The following is a 26640-nucleotide window of genomic DNA, read 5'->3' on the forward strand; positions in this document are numbered from 1 at the left end:
TGTCTTCTCGAACCGTATCATTTTGGTTAAGTTGTTATTGAAATATGCAGTATTTTATCAATTTTATCCTCCCACAGTGCAGTTATAACATTGTTTAAATTTAAATGAATTCTCATATACATTTCTAAGATAATGGAGCAAATAACATGGTTAACTAAAATGATAAATCTTTGATATAGAATTTTGTTACTTTTATAAACACAATTATGACTTATTTAGACTTTTGTTTTCCCTCAATCAAATTAATATTTTACTAATCCATATATACATGTATAATTAATAGTTCTGTCACAATTGGGTTGAGCTCCATCAACAAGAATTTGAAACCTTAATAAAATGTTGCAGTCTATGTAGCCTCTTTTGTGGTCTATAAAGAGAATTAGCTATTATTATTATTAGTGATATTTATGTGTGTTTTGTGTATAGGTGAACGAATGGCTGAATTACTTTGCACACATGCAAAGTGTATATTGAGAGTTCTTAAGATTATATGACTATGTTGGTAGATAGATCAAATCACAAGTGCACTCCACATGTGCACCTCTTAAAAGACTCACGTTTGGGTTCTTAATGGGTGCAGTTGTCTTGATTTGGAATTTCATTGCTATAATATATGCTGTACAGTAATCACAATCTATGGACATCTATAAATGTGCATCTTTAAAGGGTTAGTTTTATTTGAGGGTATTGCTTAAGTTCTCACCAGAACCATATGATAAGATACAATGAGGTGCTTACTTGCATAAATTGTTAGCACAAGGTGATTATTACATTGATGCTTTGGAAATATGATGATAATTAGGCCTGTAGCACCTAACACACTATATCCACATAAAATGATGATAACACATAAGCAGGGACAATGTCATTAATGTACACGGCGCTCCAGGCCTATTTCATATTTTCAATGTGGCTACAACCACTTTAGCAGCAAGATGTGTTGGATTATGAATGTCTATATATACAAAGCATTGAACCCACATGTATATCAACTTACATATTTGTGCTCATCTCAAACAAGTTTGCTCTGTCTGTGAATGTAACTTTTAAACTACTGAAAAAAAAAACAATATGATCCCAGCCAAGCGACGTAAGACTGCTCAGGGGCGGTGTCCACTGTCTGACATCACAAATGGTAGAAAATAATCTGAATTTGTATCTTAATATCAATGAGAATATCAGTTATTGTTCACTACATGATGCTTATTTCGTTCATATGCAGTTGGGGAAGCATCCCGACGAAAGCAAAGATCTTCTAATACCACAGAAGCCAAATTAACACCTGTTGCACCTGGAAGATATGTATTCAAGCAGGTCACCAACTCTCAAATACAAGAAGATCTCCCTGGCAATTCAGCTAATGGAAAACAGATATTGCAGGATAGCAATCATGTTCAGCCCTCTATTCGCGAAATGAAATTTCATGGTATGAATTTTGATCGAATATGTGTTAGCACAAAAGTGAATTTTGTTGTTATATTCCCTAAACATTATAAGGACTATGTTTGCACGTTCCATACAACTATAAAGTCAATTCTACAATATGGTTATGCACATTACAACATACACGACAGAAATGTGATATATATATATATATATATATAGTAGTTGATTTATGAGAACGAAGTCTGTGTAATTTTATTTTTATAGACAAGTTGCTCTTCTAATCATGAATCGTTTTTAAATGCAGCTGTCAACCAAAGTCCTTATAATATTACAGCTGATCCATGTGAATCAACACATATGGAGGTAGATGCAAATTATTCAGCAGGTATTATTCAGTTTGCTTTCCATTTTATACTGACATTGTATCAAAAGAGTTGTTTAACAGGCATGTTCAATTGTGATGTGTAAACTATATTTATGCAGAAGGCGTCACCCAGCCAGTGGCCATTGGAAAAGGCATAGTCAATCATGAGTTGGGAAATACGTTAGTGGATGATATTTGCAGTTTTGATACATGTAATAAGGAGCGCTTGGATGTTAATGATCTAAATATGGACTCAGGTAATCATACAACTAATTCCAATTCTGTTTTTGTCTGGATGAAACTTTTTAGAATTAATTGACTGCTGCAATATTTGTCTAACAGGGGAAGGATATATTCAAAAACATACGAAGGTGAGTGAGAACATACATGGCAAGGAGGGTCAAGATCAAAGTGTTAACGCACATATGATTTGCAACGAGAATGGTGAAGATTTTGATGTTCCAGATAACGATATAGGTATGTAAATTACATATATTCTTCATGAGAAAATTATCATTCACAAAACAACCAAGATTGCGTGTTAACTTTGGAACAATATTTTTTTCCAGATGAGTACGAACCGGAAGAAGATGCAGGTGAAGATGGTGACTTATCAGGTCAATTTAAGTTACAATACATTTACTGATAGTAACAAGCATTTTTCATATAGAACCAGAAGTTAGTTATTTGTACCAATTTTATTATAGTGTACCTGCTATTAATTCTTTTATGAATTATATGCAGAATATTTTGAATGTGGTCAGCCGCTGTTCAAGTGTCCCTTTTGCAAGGCCCTGATGTGGTATGATGAAAGGGTGTGCAAATCAAGGAACACGACGAAACCTGAATTTACTATGTGTTGTATGCAAGGAAGAATAGAGATAGCACCTTTAAAAAAATTACCAAAGCCACTCTACGATTTATATCATAAGAATGATCGAAAAAGCAAGTACTTTATGGAAAATATAAGATCATTCAACAGCATGTTTGCATTTACGTCGATTGGAGGAAATATTGATAAGACGAAGAATGACGGAAAGGCTCCACCAGTTTTTGTTTTGAATGGAGAAAATTACCATCAAATAGGAAGTCTACTTCCGAAGCCTGGTCACCAACCGAAGTTTGCACAGCTATATATCTACGACACCGACAATGAGCTAAAAAATCGAATGGATGCTGTCAGGTATATTTTATTTGTGACATGATGTATCTTGATTATGAGTTCTTCCGCAAAAGACTTTATGAAAAAGTTATAAATATGTTTGATTGAACCATATCCTATGCATATTGATTCTGTCATTGAGTTCAGCTTGGTGTTATTTTGTAGGATGGAAGATGACAAAAACTCCATGAAGCAGAAAATCGTCAAAGAAATAAAAGATGTTCTCGATAGTTCAAATTCATATGTGAAATCCTACAGATTGGTTAGAGAAACTCTATTGAAAAAGCAGGCCCCTTCCATTAAGCTACGAATTTTAGGCAAGAGAGGATATGATGGAAGAAGGTATAACTTGCCATCTGCATCTGAAGTTGCGGCTTTAGTTGTTGGTGATTACGATGCAGCTGACTTCGAGCGGGATGTAATTGTGGAAGAGCAATCAGGACTTTTAAAACGTATATCTGTCTTTGAACCTTCTTACTTACCATTGCAATATCCCTTAATATTTTCTAGAGGGGAAGATGGTTTCCATAGAGATATATTATTTTCAGATAAACATAAGAAGGTGCCAATTCAGAGGAAGTATGTTTCAATGAAAGAATGGTTTGCATATATGATCCAACAAAGAGGCATTAATGTTTCACACCTTCTATTCTCCAGACGGTTGCTGCAAACGTTTTTGGTCGGTGGGTTTAGCATGATTGAGTCGTGGCGTTTGAAATGGTACAGAGACCACCAGAAAGAGGTCAGAGCTGATATGTACAAGGGGTTATATGAAGCTGTTCTTAGAGGGGAGACAAGTCCAGCAACTGCAGGGAAACGTATAGTGTTGCCATCGAAATTCGTCGGAGGAGCACGATATATGATACAAAATTACCAGGATGCTATGGCAATATGTGCATGGGTGGGGTATCCAGATTTGTTTATCACTTTCACATGCAACCACAAGTGGACTGAGTTAGTAGACTTTCTGAAGAAGTACAACCTAAAACCTGAAGATAGACCTGATTTAGTAAGTCGTTTATTCAAGATAAAGTTAAATCATCTCATAAAGGAGATTAAGAAAGGAAAAATATTTGGGAAAGTGAGATCAGGTAATCTTCAATTGGTCATCTATATATCAAATTCTTTTTTATATGAGTCTATAAGCAAACAAGTAAATTAGACATATAATTTACTCATCTTTGTCAAACTTCATGTGTTATTGCAGTTATTTATACCATTGAATTCCAAAAGCGAGGTCTCCCGCATGCTCATATATTGGTGTTTTTGCAACCAGAATTTCGTTGTACTCATCCTAAGAACATTGACAAGATTATATGCGCTGAAATTCCAGACAAAGACCGTGATCCTCAACTATACAAAATAGTGTCTTCTCTTATGATTCATGGTCCATGTGGAGATCAAAACACATCATCACCCTGCATGATAAATGGCAAGTGCACTAAATACTTTCCAAAAAAATTCAATGACAGCACTGTTATTGACCCCGAAGGCTATCCAGTCTATAGAAGAAGGGATGATGGTGTTTTCATAAAAAAGGGTCAATCATTTGTGGATAATAGATATGTTGTTCCATATAATCGACATCTTCTACTAAAATTCAATGCACATATTAATGTAGAATGGTGCAATCAGTCGCGGTCAATCAAATATCTGTTCAAATATGTCAACAAAGGTCACGATCGCGTCACCGCTACATTTTACAACGAGGCTGATGAAAATTATGACGAAATAAAAATGTATTATGATTGTCGGTATCTCTCATCATGTGAGGCTGTATGGAGAATATTTTCATTTGATATAAACTATAGAGAACCCTCTGTTGAGCGTCTGAATTTCCATTTAGAAGGAGAAGAACCAATCGTGTTTGAAGATCACGAAGATATTGAAGAGGTTATCAGGAAACCACATATTCGTGATACAAAGTTTATAGCATGGATGGATGCCAACAGGAAATATCCAGAGGCAAGAGAGCTTACTTACAACGAATTTCCATTAAAGTTTGTATGGAAAGCATCTGAACGTAAATGGACGCCGCGAAAACAAGGTCTCTCAATTGGCCGGATTCACTTTGTTCCTCCTGGGTCCGGGGAGAAGTTTTACCTCAGAACTCTGTTGAACTATGTTAAGGGTCCTATGTCCTTTGATGATATTAAAACAGTTAACAATCACAAGTATGACTCATTCAAAGATGCTTGCTTCGCTTTGGGGCTGTTGGGTGATGACAAAGAGTTTATTGACTGCATAAACCAGGCCGGACAATGGGGAACCGCTGATTATTTACGCAGGTTGTTTGTTGCTTTGATGGTATCAAATCAATTCTCTAGGCCGGATCATGTTTGGGACAAAACATGGCCTCAGCTAAGCGATGATGTTTTACGCCGTCAGAAACGTATACTACGCGTACAAGGTACTGATGGTTTCATTTATACACTTTAAATGCCATTCACGTTAAAATACATTATATGCAGGTTTTTAATGTAGAAAATTCAGCAAGTTACAATATAATATTGTGTGTTTAACGTGCAGATTTGGTGTTAGATGACAATCAATTGAGAAATTACGCCCTTGCAGAAATAGAAAGATTGGTTCAAAAACATGGCAAGAATATGAAGGATGAATATCCCATGATGCCTAGACCTGATGTTTCATTGATCCATCATGCAAGAAATATGCTTTTATACGATGAGCTGAGTTACAACAGAGGTGACCTCGAAATTGAGCATGATAGATTGATGTCGACGATGACTGCGGAACAAAAGAAAGTATATGACACAATCATTAACAGAGTTAATTCCAAGCATCCTGGATTTTTCTTTGTTTACGGTTACGGCGGAACAGGTAAGACGTTCATATGGAGAGCCTTATCAGCTGCATTGCGTTCAAAGGGGGACATAGTATTGACCGTTGCATCTAGCGGTATTGCTGCATTGCTCATACCGGGGGGAAGAACAGCACACTCCAGGTTTGGTCTTCCTATATCCATTGATCAACTTTCTACATGCGGCATAGATCCGAAAAGTCATTTGGCAGAACTTATCATTCAAACAAAACTTATTATTTGGGACGAAGCACCTATGATGCACAAACATTGCTTCGAGGCTCTTGATCGTTCTATGAGGGATATTCTTAGACACCAAAATGGCGGTAGGTTGGATATTCCTTTTGGTGGAAAGGTCGTTGTTCTTGGCGGAGATTTTCGACAAGTTCTTCCGGTTATACCGAAAGCAAACAGACAAGAAGTATGCAATGCAACCATTAATTCTTCCCAACTTTGGCATTTTTGTGAGGTTTTGACACTAACTACTAATATGAGGCTTTTGCATGGAAGCTCACCTCATGACATATGCGAAAGAAAAGAATTTAGTGAATGGGTGTTGGGGATTGGTGATGGGAGCATTGGGGAAGAAAATGATGAACATATAAACATCCAAATTCCACACGACTTGCTTATTCAAAGTTCCGGCGATCATATTGCATCAATTGTTGACTGCATATATCCGTCGTTGTTGGATAACATGCATGAAAAGGACTTTTTCCAAGATAGAGCAATACTTACACCTAAAAATGTATGGGTGGATGAAATTAATGATTATATGTTGGATCTCATACCTGGCGAAGAAAAAATTTATTTAAGTTGTGACTCTCCGCTCACAAAGCCATCCGCGATGAATAGGCCTGATGACATTCATACACCAGAGTTCTTGAACACAATTAATGCTTCTGGACTGCCACGTCACAAAATACGATTAAAAGTTGGAGTGCCCGTGATGCTAATGAGGAATTTGGACCCAACTGCAGGACTTTGTAATGGAACTAGATTGATTATTACAAAGATGGGAAGATATGTGCTTGAAGGAAAAGTTATAACAGGAAGCAATATTGGGGAAAAGGTCTTTATTCCTAGACTGTCGTTGGAACCATCTGATACAAGAATCCCTTTTAAATTTCAACGTCGACAGTTCCCTATATCTGTTTGTTTTGCAATGACCATCAACAAAAGTCAAGGGCAGTCACTCAAACAGGTTGGCATTTACCTTCCACAACCTGTATTCTCTCATGGTCAACTCTATGTAGCCATATCAAGGGTTACATCAAGGAAAGGGCTGAAAATTTTGTTGTTGGATGAAGACGGTTGCTGCATTGATAGTACCTCGAATGTTGTTTTCAAGGAGATTTTTCGTAACGTTTAGTTAATTTCACTATGTTGATTTAGCTGTTTTGTTTCAGTTCAGATTCACTTAGCTTAGCATGGGTTACCAGTGAAGTAATCATACTTTTTCATGTATTTTCAATTATTTTTAGCTATCTGCACACCAACTATTTTTGTGGTTTCCATGCTTTTCTGTTGATATCAGTTTCAATGGTTGGTTTTTGAGTTGGTCTGTCATAGTGGATGGTTAAACATAAAATACAGGGAGTTTGTTAGCACCTGCCGTATGACTAAGCATTGGTTGATTTAAGCTGAGAACATGTCAAATATATTCATTCAAGTGTAATTATACACACTCAATTTGGTGTATCACTTTCCATATATTGCAACTATTTTCGTGATTTTCCTTCCCTTTCTGTGATATCAGTTTCGATGGTGGATGTGTAGATTTTTGGTTTGTCATGATGGTTTGTTAAACATGGAGTTTGTTTAGCTTATTGCCGTATGGTGAAGCATTGATTGAAACATAAATTCTACACACTCAATTAAGAGTATCACTTTCCTTATATCATTTGCATATATAATATCAATACATTGCATCTATAATGTATATGACCCGTGCGTCAGCACGGGTGAAAGGTCTAGTCCTATCATATGTTTGGTGCACATATGATATGAAATATGATAGAATTATGTTATCCTATCATGTGTTCGATGCACATTTGTTATTGACATGACAAGAAAAGATTAACAACACTGCACCATATTCATCTCCTACATCATTCTATCATACCAGATTCACGGTCTTTGACCACCGTCGCCGATCCTCCATCTTCAGCCAACGAAGCACCTCACCGTAAACTCCTAACTCCATCAACTGTGAAGCCACTGCCACCACTTCACGTGCAACAACCAATTGGAATTGATTGGGGAAAAAAATCCATATCCTTTAATTTTTATGGCCAAAATATGAAATTATATTAAAATTGAGACCTACACACCAGGCAACATATAATCCTAATCTCAAGATAACATTCATTCTGTAAAGTGCCATTTGAATATGCCAAATCCTATAACACCAAATCCTATAACAAAAAAGAAACACTAAATCGTTCATCACAGCAATTTGAATATGCCTTTGTTGAAATCAATTGCTTCATTGAAATTAATTGCTTCGTTGAAATAAAATTCTTCATCATTCCATTAATTGAATTTGCAGAGAGGAAGAAAGAGTTTGAGTTGTGAAGTTTTTCATATCAATTGAAATCAGATTGGGAAATGATATGTGTTGCCAATTCAAATCGATTGGGAAGAAAGGCAGAAGTAGTGGAAATAAATTGTTGGAATTGAAATGTTGGAACAAGGAAATTGGGAAAAAGAATAAAAAAATAACAAAATATGAAGAAATAGAAATGGTGGTGGGAATCGAAGGATGTATTGTGGTGAACATAGGATACTGGTGTGATAGCTATATGCTATCATGTTGCTAACCCACCAAAAACTAAGGATAAAAATAACAAAGGAGGAGTGGGATAGGATAAGAAATAGGTTAAACTTATCCTTTCCTGTTGGTGCTCCAAACGACGGATTGACTCAGGATAGGATATTATAATCATATCCAGTCTCCTTATCCTGCGCACCAAACGGGCTCTAAATGCACATTGTTAACTTTTTTTTTAACATATATCATTTTAACCACTTTTTATACAAACTAAGTGTGAGTCTAAACATCTTTTTTCATCTTTTCTTTCAATCTAAATAAGTGGTTTTCACATGTATCAAGATTTTTCTTTTTACATTTTTGTGATTTCGTCGTCTATTTGCGGCGTTGTGTTGTTAGTCGTCTTGTGCGGCGTTTGATTTCGTGTCTTGTCGTGGTGTTCGTTTAGTTCCTATTGAAAGATCGACATCAATCAGTTACAGATTCATCCTTTACGTTTTTAGCGATGTTTGTATCTGATGTACTCTATCAAGTTGAATGAATGAATATCGTTTTGTTTTTGTCAAAAAAAAAAAGAGTGAGTCTAAACTTTTTTTTCTTCTAAAAATAAAATAAGAATAGTGAGTTTAAACGTTAAGGAAAGACTTAGATATCCAACTCAATTGACATCTCCAAGAAACACTTATATGTTGCCACCTACTCATAATATATAATAAAAGAAATAAAAAAATGTGTACAATAATTGGACCAAACCAAAACCCTAAAAAAAACCCAAAAGAAAGTAAAAGTAAAAGAAACGGTGATGCTCAAACCACCATTGGGGTCATCCCTGGAGCGAGTGTCGTAGAAATTGAATTTGTTGAGTTGTTTCTTCTACTTCTTCATTAGATAATGTGTAAAAGATTAAGTAAAAAAAGGCATAAAAGCATATGATCTCATTATTTTGCAAAGGCCTCATCTGCCTAAGAAGTTCATGGTCCTTATGAAGTATCGGGCAACAACATGGAGGGGGATAGTCGATGTAACGCCCATTTTAATTATTTAATTATTTTAATGAGTTTTAGGATATATTATATGATTTATATTATTTTTTTTATATGATTTATAAGATGTACGTGATTTATGTGATTTTTTAGAGATGTTATGAGACGTTGTGACTTATTTTATTATTAAATAAAATAATTATTGAGATGTGGGGCTGTTTTATAAATTTAGAGAGTTTAGTGGGAAATAGGAAAGAATAGAAGAGGGGTTATAAATAAGGAAGTCTAGGTTAGAAAACGTTTTTACGTTGAAACGACTTTTGGAGAAGAGGAGAACAAGAGAAGAGAAGAACCTAAGAGAAAGGCTGCATCTATTTTGCTAAGGTAAGAGTGGGACTATCTTCACTAATATTAAGTCTGTGAATCATTAGATTGCATCTAACATGTTTTAGGTTGAGTAGTGAGGATTTAAGAATTAGGGTTAGATAGCGATTTTGATTATTAGATGATGAAAAACTGTAGAAACCATGTCCATATGATGCACAGTTCATAGATTAATAATTTAACAATGTCCTAATCAGTGTTTGAGATTTGGGTGGATGAAATTCAGATTTTTCGTGTGAAATATCGATGTTTAAGCATTTTTGCAAATAAGTGACTATGCGAGGTTCTGGAAAACAATTTTGGGGTGGTTTAAACTTGAATTTTTCTGTAGATTATGATAGGGCTAAGTGTCAGGAACGTGTAGGCGAAAACGGCATCGAAAACGGATTAACGGTTTGATTTTTATGCGCGAAAACGTGAAGGTTGAAAATCTGGTGCTGTCTGTCCAGCTATGAACGTGCCACGATGCGGGACCAACGTGCCACGATTTTGAACAGGATTTTTAGAATTTTGACTTTGGAAAAATCGTGCCACGACGGGAGACAAACGTGCCACGATCCTGTCAGATAAGAAACCTTAAAAAATGCATTTTTCTTCAATCTAATTGTTTTCAAACTTATTCCTAAGTGTATAAACTTATCCTAATCATTTAGGGGTATTTTCATGAAAGAAATAACTTGCTTTAAGGATCTAATGAGTTCTTGTGTTGCCTTGCATTGAATTAGGTAATTATGAGACGAACTTAGGATTTTCTCAAGTGAACCTTAGTGGAATATTGAACTAATGCTTGATAGCTTATAAGAGGCCTATGTTTATGCTTAAGTGATTAATGTTATTAATGATGTGATATTGTTATACAAGCGCTATATGTGTTATTCACGATGCTTATGTTGATGCAATGTTTAAGATGTTGTTGTTTATCGTTTGATATTGATATAATATGATGATGATGTGATATGAGTTAATATGTGCTGTAAATGTCGTTGTTGATCTTTATTAAGACGTAAATGTCGGTCTAAGTCATGAAGTTATAAGATGTCCATGAAGTTTTTAAGAAATAAGATGTTGAGTCCATGCATACTCATTTAAAGATGAGGGCTCATGCCCTAGGAGCTTATGCTCAACAGAGACGAGGGCTCATGCCCTAGGAGCTTTTGCTCAATAGCGACGAGGGCTCATGCCCTAGGAGTATATTTATGCCCATAAGCGACGAGGGCTTACGCCCTAGAATGGCACCACATGCATTTGCATTGTCAAGATGATATAAGATGATAAGAGTTGCATAGTCGAGTTTAGATGCATTGTCGAGTCACGTTGTTAAGTTGTGATGTTTTAACGAAGTATCTAGTGATGAAATATTTGTATGATGTTATGTGACGATGATTATGACTGTTATATGATGATATCTATGTATTTAAATATAATTGTTGAATTATATGATGTTTATGTTGTTAAATGTAATTGATGAGTTATATGCTTGATATTATTGTTTGAGAAATCTCACCCCTTCTGCTTGAAAATGTTGCTCTTCGTATGAGTAACTTGCAGGTAATCAAGATTAGGCGTGGTCGTGAGTGGACTCCTCACAAGTGTGTCTTTAGGTGCTCTGATACGTAACGGGATGAGAGTTTTGACATTATTTTCTATTCCTTACGTATTGTTTTATGAGAATTATAATGAAGTTGTTGGATTGAACTAGTTATTATGTTTTAGACTATTTATGAGACTTTATGATAAGGCCTTGGTGCCAAGGACTACTTTTAGAAGTTGTTAAATCCCGCTGCGAGATATTAAGTAATTTATTGGTTGAATTTTGAAGGATAAATATTTATTTAATCCATTTATGATTTTTATGAAATGTGACATTCCGTTTACGATGAATTACTCTGATTTTATTAAGAAATTTTTATGTTGGGAAACAGGGTGTTACAGTCGACGTCTCCTCAGCACTCTCCTCATGGGACATATTATTATTATGCTTAATATGCTCAACAATCCGAGTTTGATCGATTTGCCCAATATTCTTAACATGCTCAACATTCTCTAGAGGGGGTTATTTTACGTGATTACATCCAATACAGGTTCAACAAAATCATCCCTATGTTGGACCATCTCATGAGTGACATTAAGCAACGTAAAACTAAAAGATGTGTTGGACTTGGATGTATAGTTGTAATTTTGAGCGGCATTTATCCCACTGACCTTTTCAACAATCGTAGGCAGTGGCTCTTTATGAGCAACAATTGCTTGCAACACTTGTCATTGTTAGACGTTACTTATAAATTCTTGGTTATACCAACAACCTCGACTTCTTTTCACAAGGAACATATTAATGAATGTCTTTTTTTATGGGAACATGTTGTATATTAGCTTGCTTCTTTCAAAGGTCATGTTGTATGGTTGTTAGTTTCTTATTAAATTCAATTTTTTCAATTACTTTCTTAGATGCAACCATGTGCAGTTTGAGATGATATGACAAAAACTCCCACGGTGATTACGGAATGGGGGATGCTTTTCATATTGCACTTCAACCTTAAAAGTGTAGCCTTCTTTTTCCACGAAATCTTATCAACGATTCATTTTGAGAGATCCATATTAACCAAAATTCTCGCATAATGACCAAAAACTCTAATATTTGTCGTGACATCCAAAGTGAGAGGGGTTCCCACTACGCCTGAAATTTAAAAGAGAGTTTTGTCGCGCCAGTATTCTTGAGGAAATTCCATAAGTTTGATCCAAATTTGCGTCTACGTCTGTTCTTGAGTATAATAATTGGCATCCTTCCTCCATTGAGAGAGACAAAGCACACCTGGTTGGAAATTAACAGTTTCCGATGCCCACATTATACGCATATCTTTGTCAATTGGGTCCACCCCGGAAGCGAGTGTTGTAGAAATTGAATTTGTTGAGCTGTTTCACTCCTTGTTGGTGGGATACTCGGGTGTTGTACGACCCCTGCAGTTGTTCTTTTTTGGTTGGCCGGTGAAAGTGGGTGAGAGACTTGGTTAATGGGTTTCCTATAAAAGTAGGAGTTAGGTTTCTCCTTCGCTGATGGGATCATGGGGCCTACCTTGGATAATAACCCTTGGTGGAGTTGAAAGGGTCGTCGTGGTTATGCTGGTGGTAGTTGGAACACTGAGGGGGTTTCATAGGGTTCCTAGTCGAGAAAGGGAAAAACTGGATTGTTTGCTCCGCCTATTTGATGGTTATTGCAGACACTGATGAGCAGAGATGTGTGTTAACCATGAGATCTCTTGAAAATGAATGGAAATGTTTGTTATGAGGTCAATTTTCCAATGAAATCCCCACTGATCCTCCCTGACTTGAGATCTTTGGGTGAATGGCGTTGAATGACCTTTGTGGAGGACACTTCAGTCAATTGTTGCCTCCTCCATCGCCCTTGATCATCTTCTCATGATGAATGCGGGTGGTGTACATGCAAATGCTTCGACGCTCAAGTCGATGAGTGTGGGATGATATGTTTTGTGTAGTGAATACTGAACATACCTGACCCCATGCTTAAGAGTCGATATTTATAATGGATCATTAGTTTAGTTTAGGCCCTTGCATTCTTGTTTAGACAATTGTCTTTGAAGGAGAGTTATGGTCCTTTTAGGGACAACTGATGTCTTTTGAGGGACACTTTTATAGTGTGTCCTTTAGTAGATTTACTATATGGACCTTATTGGTTGTTCACCTTAGGTCCGTGAGTGCTCTTGTGGAGTGGACACTGGTTGTTCATCTCGGTATGTGCCTTGTGTTTTGGACTATATCAGTTGTTCACCTAGGTTCATGTTTTCCTATGCTATAGAGGTCTTAGGTTGTCTTCTTATGAGTATGACTGACTACTCACATACCACATGCTCTTAGACTCCTTTGGGGAAGAGCCCTATAAGACTTATCAATGGATGGACTTCAGTCGATATCAACACACTTGTTAAGACACATTTTTTCTTATTGAAAGTTGAGAATTTTTTGTTTTGGTACAATAAAGATGAGAAATATTATTTTAGAGTTACCCATCCTTAGGATTTTATCTCATGATATTAAAAAAAAAAGTTCTAGTATGAATTGTTTATTTTTTTTTTGAAGAATAGTATGAATTGTTTATTGTCGTGATGAACTTCAATTTCAAAACATTTTTATTAAATTTATTATCTTATATAAAACCATTCTAGCGAAACAAGTTCTATATTTTTATTACAACGATAAAACTATGCATTGTGTACAAATTAAATCTAAAATGAAAAATGTTTAGATAAGAAAATATATTTCTTACAAATTTAGTATTTTTACGAATTTATCAATTGCTTAAAAAAAAAACGATTATATTTATATCAATTCTTATTAAATAAACTTTGTGGAAGAAAAAAAAAAACTAGTTAAAATAAAAAGCTAAATATAAAATGAATAAAAATGGAAGACAGAAATGGGTTAAAGTGAGTGAGAGTCCCATGGTTTCAGTTACATTCTCTCCCTCTCCATCTCTCGCCTAGGTTTTCCCCTGTTAGGTCATTGAAACAACAGCTATGGAGGAAAGCTCAAAACGAAGAAAAACAGAAACCGAAAACGAAGACAAAATCGACCGATTAAGCCCTCTACCAGACACACTATTATGTCATATACTATCTTTCCTCCCCACAAAAACCCTCGTCTCTACAATGACCCTCGTCTCACGTAGATACCGTCATCTCTGGAAGCATCTCCAATCATTCAACTTCTACTACGACTATAATCCCATCCTCGGCGCCAACTCCGAAAACTTCAAACGCTTCGCCGTTTTCGTCAACGCTGTGCTCACTCAACGACATTCCATCGACGTTCGGAAGATGCGTCTCTCATGTGGTTACTTCAAGTCTCAACCCGAAGACCCACATGCTTACTTGTATGACTCGTGGGTCCGATCCGGAGCCCGGTTTACGGAAATGTCTGTCGATGCTTGGATCCGTATTGCCGCTGGTCCGCTGCTTGAGGAAATGAATCTTGCTCTTTTTACATCTGAGGATCATGGCTTCCGCCTTCCTCTCACTGTTCTCTCATGCCCTAAGCTACTCTCCATCAGGTATTTTCTTACTTCCTCCGCTCACTGTTATAAGTAAAAATTGATTTTTTAAGTTCATTTAGAGCCCGTTTGTTATAGCATTTTTAAGGAAAAAATCACTTATTTTTAAAAAATAATCACTTTTAAGAGTATTGCATCGGTTTGTTACAGATTTTAAAAAAAATCAGAATCTAAAAATAATCTAAAAACAGCTTCAAATGTGAAGCTGTTAGGAGCAGCTTAAAATAAAATAGATTTTTTTTTAGAGGAGAGAGATAATATAATTTAAAAGATTGAACTAACTTTGGAACGAAAAATCCCTTTTATATAGTTGTATTCAAACAAACTAGATTATTTGTTTAAAAAAAGTAATTTTTATTACAGTAAACAAACGCAAAATAAATTCTAATTTTTCATATAATCTCTAAAATATAATCTCTAAATTATTTTATATTAAAATCACTTTTATTTTAATCCGTAATGTATGTGGTCTATATATAGACTACATACATTATTTATTGAATGAATTTAAAAAGTGAACTTTTGCTTATAAGAGTGATCGGATGAAGTATTTTCTAATTATAGATTTTAATTAAGATTTAACTGATACTGATCAGACTGATCTTGTGCAAAATGTTAAGAAATTTAAATTGGTAAGTTTGTATTTGGAACTTGTACATTTTATATTAAATATATAACTTTTTAATAAATAATTGGTGTTTTTCAATAAGAATACTTTTAGTTGCTTTAACTCGTGCAATATTGCACATTTTAGACAAACCCTTGCAATTATACTGGGATTTAACTAATTTTTTTATATAAAAAGATAAATTGTAATTACAATAGTTTAAATGAATTGTATAATTGGGTGAATGAAAAAGCTAAGACAAATCCGCTTTCCACTTTAAATATTGTTATAGATTATAGATATAGATGATGATTGATGAGTGACATTACTTTCTAGAAGGATCTATTCTATCTTGTCGTGACGAGTCATTATACTGTTATGTTTCTGTTAGCAAGAATCCGATGTATGATTTGGTTTAGTATACGTAAACAGATGAAGAAGGGAATAATATACAAGAATATTGAAGAAAGTTTGTTTGTTAGCGTAGCATGGTTATCTCTCTCTTTTGTTGCATGATTTGGTTTCATCTTATTGCACTAAGAAACTTATAATAACATTTATGTAATGTACTCAGTCTCTGCGGTGATATCGTTGTGGAATTAGCACAATCTTCGGCAATTTCTTTGCCTTCATTAAAGACGATGAAACTAGATATTGGTAACGTGGATGTGAATTCTGTGGATATCCTTCTCTCAGGCTGCCCAATCTTAGAAACCCTGGAACTCTCCTTTTCTCCCATATCTCTGGCCAAGCTTCGTGTTCCATCTACCCTGAAGAGTTTGAAACTCACCGTTGAGAATGACATTGGAGCTTGTGTTGAGATTGATGCACCCAATCTCAAATACCTTAGCCTCACCAGAATTACATTTGCTAATGATACTGCGGTTGGGGACTTGCACAACGTGAAAGAAGCATATCTTGATGTATTTTACGCTCCTGAAAATGAATCGGTTGACCCTTTACTCATTCTCCTCCAAGCTCTCACTGGAATTAAACGTCTAGTATTGCGATGTTATACAGCAAAGGTGAGTAAAATTTTCTTTATCTATATGTTTTCATTATATATTTTGTAGTTTTGTGCTAATATTACTTACTGTTGTTGTTGTGTACGTGCAAGAAGAGACTGGTAGATGGTCAACCTATTATAAATTTTTCGAATATACATTTTCCGGAATTTCACCATTTACTACATCTAGAGCTCATTCTTCCCACTTTCGACACTTTTCTGTACGGTGTACTTCAGAAATGTCCTATGCTTCAAGCTCTTATAATTCAGAACGACAAGGTTTGTGAGTATATCTAAAGCTTTGGTGTGTGCGTGCGTGGTTTTTGTTTTCATCTTACGTCAATTGCCCCTATTTGCCCGCAGGATACATCACCAAATGAAAGTGGCTTGGCGGTGAAGCCTAATACTGTTCCTAACTGTCTTGTGTCTCACTTGTCCAATATGCTCATTAAAGGGTATCAAGGAGATTCTAGTGAGATGGAATTTGCTAGCTATGTTTTGCAGAATGGACTTGTTTTAAAGAAAATGATTATTTCTGGTGTTTTCTTGGACCAAAAGAAGAAGTGGGAGAAGTACCGTTGTGTTAGCAAATTTTCTAATATGCCGAGGGGCTCTGCTGTCTGCCAAGTTACATTTGACTGAGCTATATCTACTCAAGGTGATAACTCCACCATCTTTGTTCTATGTGGCTTATTGAATTAAAGATGATTTTTAGTATGCACAACTAGCTGTCCTTTGTTTTCTTTTCTTTACATGATTGCACCACATTTTCAACTTTGTTGATTTTGGTGGAATTGTAATCCATACTCCCTTCCCTAGTTACATAAATTTTCAACCATGTTATATTCTCATCATGAAACCTAGTTTGGACTGGCCTCTATACGCTAAACCTAATCATTCTAATTGTTCCCTTGTAGCTATGTTTGTTTTAATATGTTATGGTTATGTGCTTACTAAAGTTGAATCGAAAACTTTTAAATTTCATGCCTCTTACTGCAAATTAACTTGGCTATTTTCCACTGTATGTTCTTGTTAATGTTATTATTAGTAAAATAAGTAATACTACTAAATCTTTGTTTACTGTTTACTTGAGGGCTTCAGGGCACTAGTGTTAACTTTTTAGAATGCTCTGCACAACCTTTTTATGAAATCCTGTATTCTTTTATAACATGATTATCAATTTTGTATTCATGATTCAATCTTCTGGGAAATCTAAAATAAAGAGAAAATATTATCTCATTTTACAATTTTTTTCCTTCTAGCTTTGAAAAACACAAAAGTCGACCACTTTTCTGTTGCTTTTGAGTTTTGACTCAGTTTAACTATGGCAGTGATTTCATCTTATGAGAAAAGAGTAAATGTTTTATATTCATTGATCGACAGAAAATTATAATGTAGTTTGATATGTCATATCTGTCAAATTAGTTGTTTTAGCCATGTTTATTTTTTCTACAAATTTATTTAATTTTGGAAGTTATATTATGATGTTGCAGCCACTGACTAAATCTTACTGATAGTGACCTAAATCAGTTTTGACAAACCTATAAATTTACACGGCAAAATTATATTTTAAATGATGCACGCAAGCTATACTATGATGTACGCTACAAAATTATTGTCAAAATATCTGTTCAGAGGAAAGAAATTAAAACAGGGACTGATCTTTTGTTGATGAAATTGAAAGAATTACACTCTTGACCCTGCCCCCTCACTCTCCTTATAAACTGCCTCCAATTAGTTAGCAGTCACTAAATGAGTCACCAAGAGGTTGGTATTCTCCGTGTCTCTCCCATTTATTTCTACCATCATCGACTTTAGTAGTATGGGAACATTGTCTGTCACTTACATAGAGATACCCCAAATTCATGTTATAGAAGCTTCTATTTTGCACAAGAGAATAATTTCTTAATTAATTTAATTTACATTTGTCAGGATTTTAGTGAAAAAATTTCCCTCTTGAAATACACAGTATTTCTTAGAATGTGCATAAGCTCTGGTAGAAATATTAGTGTCTGAGGTTGATGGAAACAACAAATTTGACCTTTTCCCCTGTTTTACATTTATCATTTTTCGATTGCTTAACGTTCTCTTTCTATGTAAACTTCTGTTTAAATTCTCTTTCTATGTAAATTTCTGTTTAAAGCTTTTGAATGCTTATAATCTCATTGTCAACTATATTATGCAGCTGCTAGCTTTTGTTGTATGGGTAATCGACAATTTCTAAGAAATTGTGTACAAAGTTCGCACGTCATAGATGCTTTTGACTCCTATAGCTTTTGTTGCCGATTTGGGTGCTGAAAATTTGTTTTAAACTTTTGTTTTTATAAAGAAAAGGCCTACATTTTTCTTTCATTAGTAGGGCAATTGTTATCCATTTTGGTTTCCAACTAAATTTTTGCCATTCTCTATTAGCTTATTTTGTTTCGGTTATTAGATTACATTACTTGAGTTGTTATATAATGCTATATGACATGATTTGTTAAATCTGAGTATGCTTATTGTTTTGTTGATTAAACCTGTGGATTGAAATTATGTGAATGGCTGATGTTAAATTTCTGTTGCAGGGTAAAGCCGTGTGCGGATTTGGCATTTGCAAATTATGGCTATTGTGTTCCTAGCTCGTTACTTGATGGAATTTGAAACTTTTTGGGATTTATGTTTTGGCACTGTGCTAATGCTTTTTGCATTCTAGTTAATATCAAGTCTTCCAAATACTTGCTTAAGTTTATGTCGTTTTGTTCAGAACAAAACAAAGTCATTGGAAATTGTTTATTGGCTTTCCAAACAATACAACTCAGTTTTGGTTATTTTGATCAGATGAATTGCTTAAGATTGTGGATGCTTAGTGAAATTATTTTGCTATTTTGAGGCGCAACAACAATATATTTTGATCACATGAATCTGATTTCCTTTACCTATCCGTGTTCAGTGCAGTCTCCTTTGATATTTAACTTGGTTGTCTATATATTGATGCGTTCTGTCCAATGCGCAAAGGTAAATTACTCTTGCACGATGCACAATATTTTTTTACCATTGAATTAGTAAGTCTCATCACATCTCATTTGATTCAATGGTGAAAACAAGCTTGTGCATGGTGCAAGACTTGTCTCATTTGTGTACCCTAGACTTGACCATTTTGATAACAGGCGTGGTGATAGTAAGAATGTCAATAATGATAAACTCTTGAATGCAAGGCAATCAAAATCGGATTGGACCGACCGGTTCAACTGGTTGGATCGGGAATCGGACATGTGTCCTATCTGTTTGGTCATGAAAACTGCCTTCAAGTAAAATCGGACAGAAAGCCGGCTAAGTTGGGGAAACCTACGGTTGAGCCAGTTTAAGAGGTTGAACCGGAATTCTCTGCTAAAACCAAGCCGTGGTAGCAACAATTCTTCTCCATAATGGTGATGTTAGAACATGGAAATATATTGATAGAAAGCCTGAGAAAGAACATAGAAAGTCAGAAGTGAAACTAATATACACCAATGGCATCTGGGAAATTGGTTTGAAATAAAAGCAGATTGTATTTGTGTTGAAACTGGAATAGTTACCGGTGTAAGTAAAACACCAATGAATAAGGTCCACGTTAGGCTATTACCTTCAGGCTATCGAAACTTTTTTTTTGAAGAAATTCAAGTTATCAAAGTTGTTTTATACTTCTAGTAGTAATAACTTTTATTCAAAAAGAATACTACAATCTTACTTTATTTTTCTATTAAAAAAGACTATAGTATTTCATTTTACTGAACGTGTTTAAATGATACTACAAAGCAATGGTTTTTCTCTTACCCAAAATAATTTCTGACGCAAATAATTTGTATAACACAATATAACTTCTGAGCAATTAAACTTTTGTGTGTAAAATCAAATCAAAACAAATGTGAATTTATGTTTCATAATTTTTAAGAAATAATTAGTTGAATAATAGAGATGGTTTGCTGGTAGTAGTTGAAATAGTTTTTTTGCCGTTTTCAAGAGAAAAGAGAGAAATCATTGAAATGTTGTTTACTTTCTCGTATTTAAATACCTTCTCCACAGTTGTCTTTTCATTTTTATAGCTACTGTTGTTAACACTCGGGATTTCATAGTGAGTTTTATAATAAAGGACGAAAATTAGTTACAAGGTTTGCTTGGTTGTTGGAGTTAAGCAGTGAAATGATAAGGATAATTAATAGTAAAATCAACATTATTAATCTAAGTATTCAGGTAAAGAATTGCAATCAATACCATGAAGAGACTTCGTCAAGGAAATGAAATTCTTGTGATCAAAATATGCAACATCCTGTTTTGCGACTCAAAATCTTAGGACGAATACTTAGTAGCATCCACAACTTTTCAAAGTCAGAAAGAATCCTACTATAAGCCACAGATATAATTGACTAATTTATCTCAATTACCAGCAAGAGTTGATATTGAATTGTGACATTACTGAGTCGTAATCATGGACAGCAAGTGACTCTAAATCTCGTGATAAGGTTTTTCAACGACTTTCCTCCAAAGCCAGTTAGCCATGTCCTGATATTAGCCAATTAAAAAAACATGCGAACTGAAATGAAGTTTATATGTTTGTTCTCGATGTCATCTTCAAACGGTGCCTCAGGCATCTGAGCAAACATGATTTTCGCCAGCTTCAGAAATCGACATTCCAAACGTGCACTGCCAAACATTTAGCAGCAAAAGTTATTCAAAGCCCACAAAAGTTTACTACTAACAAGATTATAAAATAAAGAATCTGCAAATGCCTAAACTATGCCTTTATAATGTGATACAAATATTTTTACCAATAGTAAGTCGCATCAGTTCAATCCATAGGCATAATCGGGATTTACAACTCATAACATATAGCATTATACAATAATAATTTGAATCTGTCAAGTTATCTAATAACCAATAAAAGGCAAGTCGTAAATGGCAGCAGCATACAACAGATTATTAGAGCTTTGGCACGATATTAGTCAGAAAATACAATAGATAACAATTGTCTAACAAAAAGTGGGCCTTTTCTGCAGTAAAAGAAGTTTCTTTTTCTTGTTTCCATAAACTTTGAAAATCGAAACTGCTAAATTATATATTTTTCAGTATGCAAATCTACAGCAGTCTAAGTGTCTAACACAGACGACTATGAAATGAAACAAAACATATACTATATACTTGTGTAAAATTTGTTCACAAAATTTGCAATGATTGGTTAACATCAAAATTAATTGATTATTGAAAATGACATTCTCGGCAATGAAAAACATTAAACAGTAGTATAAATTGAAGAAGTACAATATTAAGCAATTGATAACAACACCTGATGGATACCTACAAAGCATGCAAAACATTAACAAAAGGAGGGAGGAGGAAGGGAGCGGAAAATATCAAATGTGTGGTTTATATAAACCTGCTAAAGAAAAAAAAATTTAACAAGAGCTCAGGCACATTCTAAGCATTACTGTGCATTTCAAGGGAATAAGTATTCTCTAAAAATCCCAACAAATGCAAATGACATAAATTTATACATCTCTTATCAAGCAAAAACAAAATATGATTTCATATTAGAGTTGGTATCTCTAATGTAAGTCTTGGTCTATGCTAAAAAGTAAAAACAACATAATATAATTTAATTTCTGAAATTCATTTGTAGAATAAAATATGGTTGAATGGAACCTAACCTACTAAAGTCGCTTAACAATTAGAACTAGTTTACAAAAATGGTCAAAAAAACTTAGCGGAGGAAATTTTTAATTGATACATGAAGATTAAAAGTTTAAATATATCGACCGGACAGGTGGCTTGTTTTCTTCAATTTATGTAATTGTAAAAGTTGACAATATTTCCTCAGGCTTAATAGAAGATCAATCAAGTTTCATGAATAGAACGATCAAAACTATATTATAACAAAAAGATGTGTGGATTCACAGAAGGGAACTCCAATGCCCCAAATAGACAATGATTTAGAAATTGGTAGCAATAACAAGAAGATTACCCAGCACAATATAACTAAGTTGCAACAAGTGGCATAAAATGCATTAGTTTTTCCTGAATATTAGTGAACAAGATAAAGTCATATTCAACATAATAAAATCTTTCAAATCTCCACTCCTGCAAAGCTTGAGATTCTTAAACATGAATAGTAATAGGGGAAAGACTATAATAATTTAGTTTCGTACAGAGCACCAATTCCAAATAGGATTATAATGAAAATCTAACTAAATCAAATACAAATTGGATATTCTAGGGGTATGCTAATACATAGTTCAGCCACAAAATAGTTAAAAATGCGGTGACCATGACATGCATGTAAAAACACAAGGTACATCCAATTTTAGTGGAAATCGGAGGATGAGGAGAGTATGGGAAAAAGGAAGCTTTAACTTGAAGTTTGAGAGAAATTTTGAAAAGGAACCATATTGAAAAGATACTGAAATGAGACTCAACATTCTATAACTTAGTGAGCTTTTTAGATACCAACTACATCACTATCTAACAGAAAAGCTAACAAACCTATATCATGAAACACTTCTAATCATGCAGACGAAACCCAGTCTTAACCATCATTAATTTAGTACACCGCATAAAAAAGAGAGAGAATGTGAAAGTTTGCACCTTATAGAGACACAGCTGAGTCAAATTTAAGTTGGCATGTGACAGAGCCCCTTGGTATATCAGTTAATCTTTTGATAGAACAGTTCTTGTTTGTTAGGTCCATTGAAGTATCGAAAAAAATGAGCATTGTGTGTAAAACAATTCCGTTACGCAAAATATATTCAGCAAATGCCAGCTCATCTTCAAATCCTTGATATCCTTCTATATGAATATAGGTCAGGTGGGATTCAAGACATTTAGGAACTGTTGTTGACTTTGGCTCCCATGTTCTTGAAGGTGACAGTTCATCCTAGAAGCAACAAGCCACACAATGACTCAATTATATTTGCACGTCTATATATACATAATACATACATGCATACATAGACAGAACCAAAAATTGATTTAATTTAACCTGAGAACTCTACAAACCTTGCTACTCTGAATTATGAGAACTTTAAGCATATGACATTTCTCAAGCACGTTGAGCAGAAGATTCGTGTTGAAGCAGGGAATAATGAACTTTAGATGATGCAAATTGCAAAATTCTGGATAATTTAGAATGGAGGTGCGAAGCGGCTTCTGCTTGTACACGATAACAAGTGATGGCACAATATTAGTACAAAATTACATATATATAGAAATTCGTATAAACTATAATAATAAAACTTCACCTTTGATGTCGAATGACGCAGAAGTAGATGTAAATCACCACCTAGATCTCGGAGGTAGTTGAGCATAGGGTCGATAATTTCACTTTCACGCAAGGAAAAAAAATCAAGATATGCTTCCTCCATGCTCTGCAAGTCGCCAATGATGCCAAATGTGGGTTTGATGTTGCAACCACCGTACTCTATACCAAGCCCATCAGAATCTATTTCAAGGCATGTCCATGAGAATTTCACATCAGTTAATTTCAACCTCTTGGCAGAAGGTGGAACGGGAACTCTGGTCAAGAAATAGGGAGAAAAGTAGGTATCTAGAGTTTCGAGTACGGGGCAGCCAGAGAGAAAGACAAGTATTGAATCCGTAAGGTGTTTGCCGAAATCCTCAATGTCAATGTTGTGTTCCAATATGCTGAATTCGACTTTCAACATCTTTAATGATGGAAAATGAATCGCAGAATGTTGAAATTTTAAATGGATCAAACCAAAAAGACTGCAATGTTTTCAAAAGACAGGTTGGTTACAAAGCATTCTATATATATATATATATATATATATATATATATTACTTTACAAGTTAAAAATATAAAGAGAACAAGAAATGAAATCATGAAAGTGAACTTTGACATATCAGCTTAAACTTCATAAAAATGAATTTTTGGATATCATTTTCTTTATGGTGCATATGGATATTGATTTTATAGTTTATTCCAAGTTTTCATTTCCATATTTAAAACATGACAATGCTGCCAATTTCATATGATTAAATATTAATTTGAAAAAGAAACATATTTTTGTATACATCTTAGTAACTTCAATTTTAAACTTGATATCCGGACCAAGGACCACACCTAATCTGCAGACCAACTCAACCGTCCACTACTAGGTCCAATCAAAGCCAGAGCAAAGTTGTGTATGGACTAACCCAACACAAAAATTGATGGGGATTCAAACTTTGTGATATAGAGAAGAGCACACTCATAGGTCCCAAACCCTAACCCTTAATCCCCTATAAAAAAATACTCAAACTCCAAGGGTTATACATCTTAGTGTATGTTTGGTTCCACTTCTAGAGAAGTCAAAGTTGATTTAAAGGTGTAAAATTGATTTGTTTGGTTGCTTTCTAGTAGAGCTGATTTTGCTTCCAAATTTGTTTATTTTTTTTTAAATTCAGCATCCAATCCCACCGCACATTTGCGTGCCCCATTTAAAGCCAAAACAAAACTTTGCATGGACTTGCCCACCGAAATTGGCAGTAGAGGGAATCAAATTTGAGGGGAGCAAACTCCAACATCCCAAACCAACCACCAGTCCAACCCCAAATGGGTGTTTTTACTCCAAAATTGATTCTATTTAAAGCTAAAATTTGTATCTTTTGATTCTAGAATTGATTTTTACACATAAATTTATAGTTAAACTAACTTTTACATGTATCCAAACAAAACTCTCTTTTAGTCGGAATTTAACAAAATAAATTCACTAATCAATTCGTATGACTTAGTTTAACTTGTAACAATTTGTGATGAAAGCATGAAATTAGGGTTACCTGAGGGAAACGAGATTGGTGCAATTCAAGAGGGAAGGAGGGAGATAAACCATATCATCACCATGGCAGTTTGTAATATTGAGAGACAAATCTTGAAGGTGGGGTCCAATGGCAGCACGGACCCACATGTAGACACATTCTCCGGGAAAACTGTAAACATCGGAGGTGCAGCAGGTGAGATGAAATTTTCGAATGTGGCGAGATTTACGGAGGGATAACACAGAGCTCACGAAAAATGCAAACTTTCTGAACTTTTTGGGATTCCTGCAGTTGCAGTTGGACTCGTCGTCGAAGACGAAGACGTTTAGATGCTCCCAAAGGTGGCGCCACCGGCGAGAAATGAGACTGGTCGTCATGACGGAGGTTTTGGTAGGAAGGAATGATAGGATGTGGCATAGGAGTGAGTCTGGTAAACTACTCATCCTATCGATGACATCGGCGTTGTTTTCTTCTTCTTCTTCCGCCATCGCAGTTTGTGTCACTCCAATTTTCACACAGTAACTTTAGATTGACTTATACAAAACCTCATTTTCCGTGTTTTATTTTAGTCAAATTACGCCGCGTTCATGCATGGACGGAAAATTTGGTTTTTTTTTCTACCTTAGTGACTTTTTTTAAGTAGCACCAACAACACTATCTTTTCAACACTCTTTTCAACACTTGTTTTTTAATTGACTTACTTAAATGATATGGGTCTCACACTTTGGAAATGGGTTCCACTTAAAGTGGTAGGTCATAAGTTTTATCTAGACTTAATTGCAGTTTTAGCCCTTTAACTTTCCCAAAGTTGCGATTTTGGCCCCCTAAGAAAAATAACTACAAAACAGCCCCCCCTAAGTTTTGCAACTGTAGCAGTTTTGGCCCCCCAAGGCAAAATAAAAATAAAAAAATGACACGTGACACCTCACTTAGGGTGTCACGTCAGCGTAGACCGAGTCAAAATTGGCCTTGAGGGCCAAAACTGCCACAGTTGCAAAACTTAGGGGTGATTTTGTAGTTTTTTTTTCTTAGGAGGTCAAAATCGCAACTTTGAGAAAGTTAGAGGGCTAAAACTGCAATTAAGCCTTTTATCTAATAAGAGAATAAATGTTGGAAAGAGAGTGACCATGCATTCCTTTTTTTCTTAAACAATTTTTTTCAAAGTAAAAAAATGTAACGCTCATACTAAACGTATCTAGAAAGTTTAACATGTGCATTATCTTAGTACTAGATACATTAAAATTTACAACATAACAGTTTCAATGAATATACACATCTATACAAGTTCATACATTTAACACAACAGTCTTGGGGATCCAATACAATCAT

The 26640-nt window shown here is 34.8% G+C and overlaps 3 protein-coding genes across 4 annotated transcripts; 2 read left to right on the forward strand and 1 right to left on the reverse strand.

The window, feature by feature from the left end:
- The first annotated feature begins 1071 nt into the window (after positions 1 to 1071).
- Positions 1072 to 7105, forward strand: LOC146899207 (uncharacterized). Its single transcript, XM_085736718.1, has 10 exons — positions 1072 to 1135; positions 1223 to 1426; positions 1691 to 1771; positions 1870 to 2007; positions 2093 to 2227; positions 2320 to 2367; positions 2495 to 2933; positions 3078 to 4003; positions 4189 to 5322; positions 5454 to 7105. Exons 1-10 carry the CDS (start codon positions 1072 to 1074, stop codon positions 7103 to 7105), a joined length of 4821 nt encoding a protein of 1606 aa, XP_085592844.1.
- Positions 7106 to 14306: 7201 nt separating this feature from the next.
- LOC146899208 (F-box/FBD/LRR-repeat protein At4g26340-like) lies at positions 14307 to 19462 on the forward strand. 2 transcript variants are annotated; one of them, XM_085731581.1, is made up of 5 exons: positions 14307 to 14935; positions 16117 to 16567; positions 16660 to 16827; positions 16912 to 17206; positions 19113 to 19462. In XM_085731581.1, the coding sequence occupies exons 1-4, from the start codon at positions 14403 to 14405 to the stop codon at positions 17188 to 17190; spliced, it is 1431 nt and encodes a 476-aa protein (XP_085587707.1). In that variant the 5' UTR covers positions 14307 to 14402; the 3' UTR covers positions 17191 to 17206; positions 19113 to 19462. The 2 variants fall into 2 exon arrangements, with proteins under 2 accessions (XP_085587707.1, XP_085587708.1); XM_085731582.1 differs by having other exon boundaries at positions 16663 to 16827.
- Positions 19463 to 20793: 1331 nt separating this feature from the next.
- Positions 20794 to 25847, reverse strand: LOC146899209 (F-box/FBD/LRR-repeat protein At5g56420-like). Its single transcript, XM_085731583.1, has 5 exons — positions 25333 to 25847; positions 23796 to 24279; positions 23554 to 23703; positions 23143 to 23431; positions 20794 to 21207 (listed from the first exon to the last, which is right to left on the reverse strand). The coding sequence occupies exons 1-4, from the start codon at positions 25797 to 25799 to the stop codon at positions 23144 to 23146; spliced, it is 1389 nt and encodes a 462-aa protein (XP_085587709.1). The 5' UTR covers positions 25800 to 25847; the 3' UTR covers positions 20794 to 21207; position 23143.
- Between the last annotated feature and the right edge of the window lie 793 nt (positions 25848 to 26640).

Source organism: Medicago sativa, chromosome 8 (assembly GCF_051527215.1).
Source record: "Medicago sativa cultivar Bolivia chromosome 8, Bolivia_mono, whole genome shotgun sequence".
NCBI classification, from domain to species: Eukaryota; Viridiplantae; Streptophyta; class Magnoliopsida; order Fabales; family Fabaceae; genus Medicago; species Medicago sativa.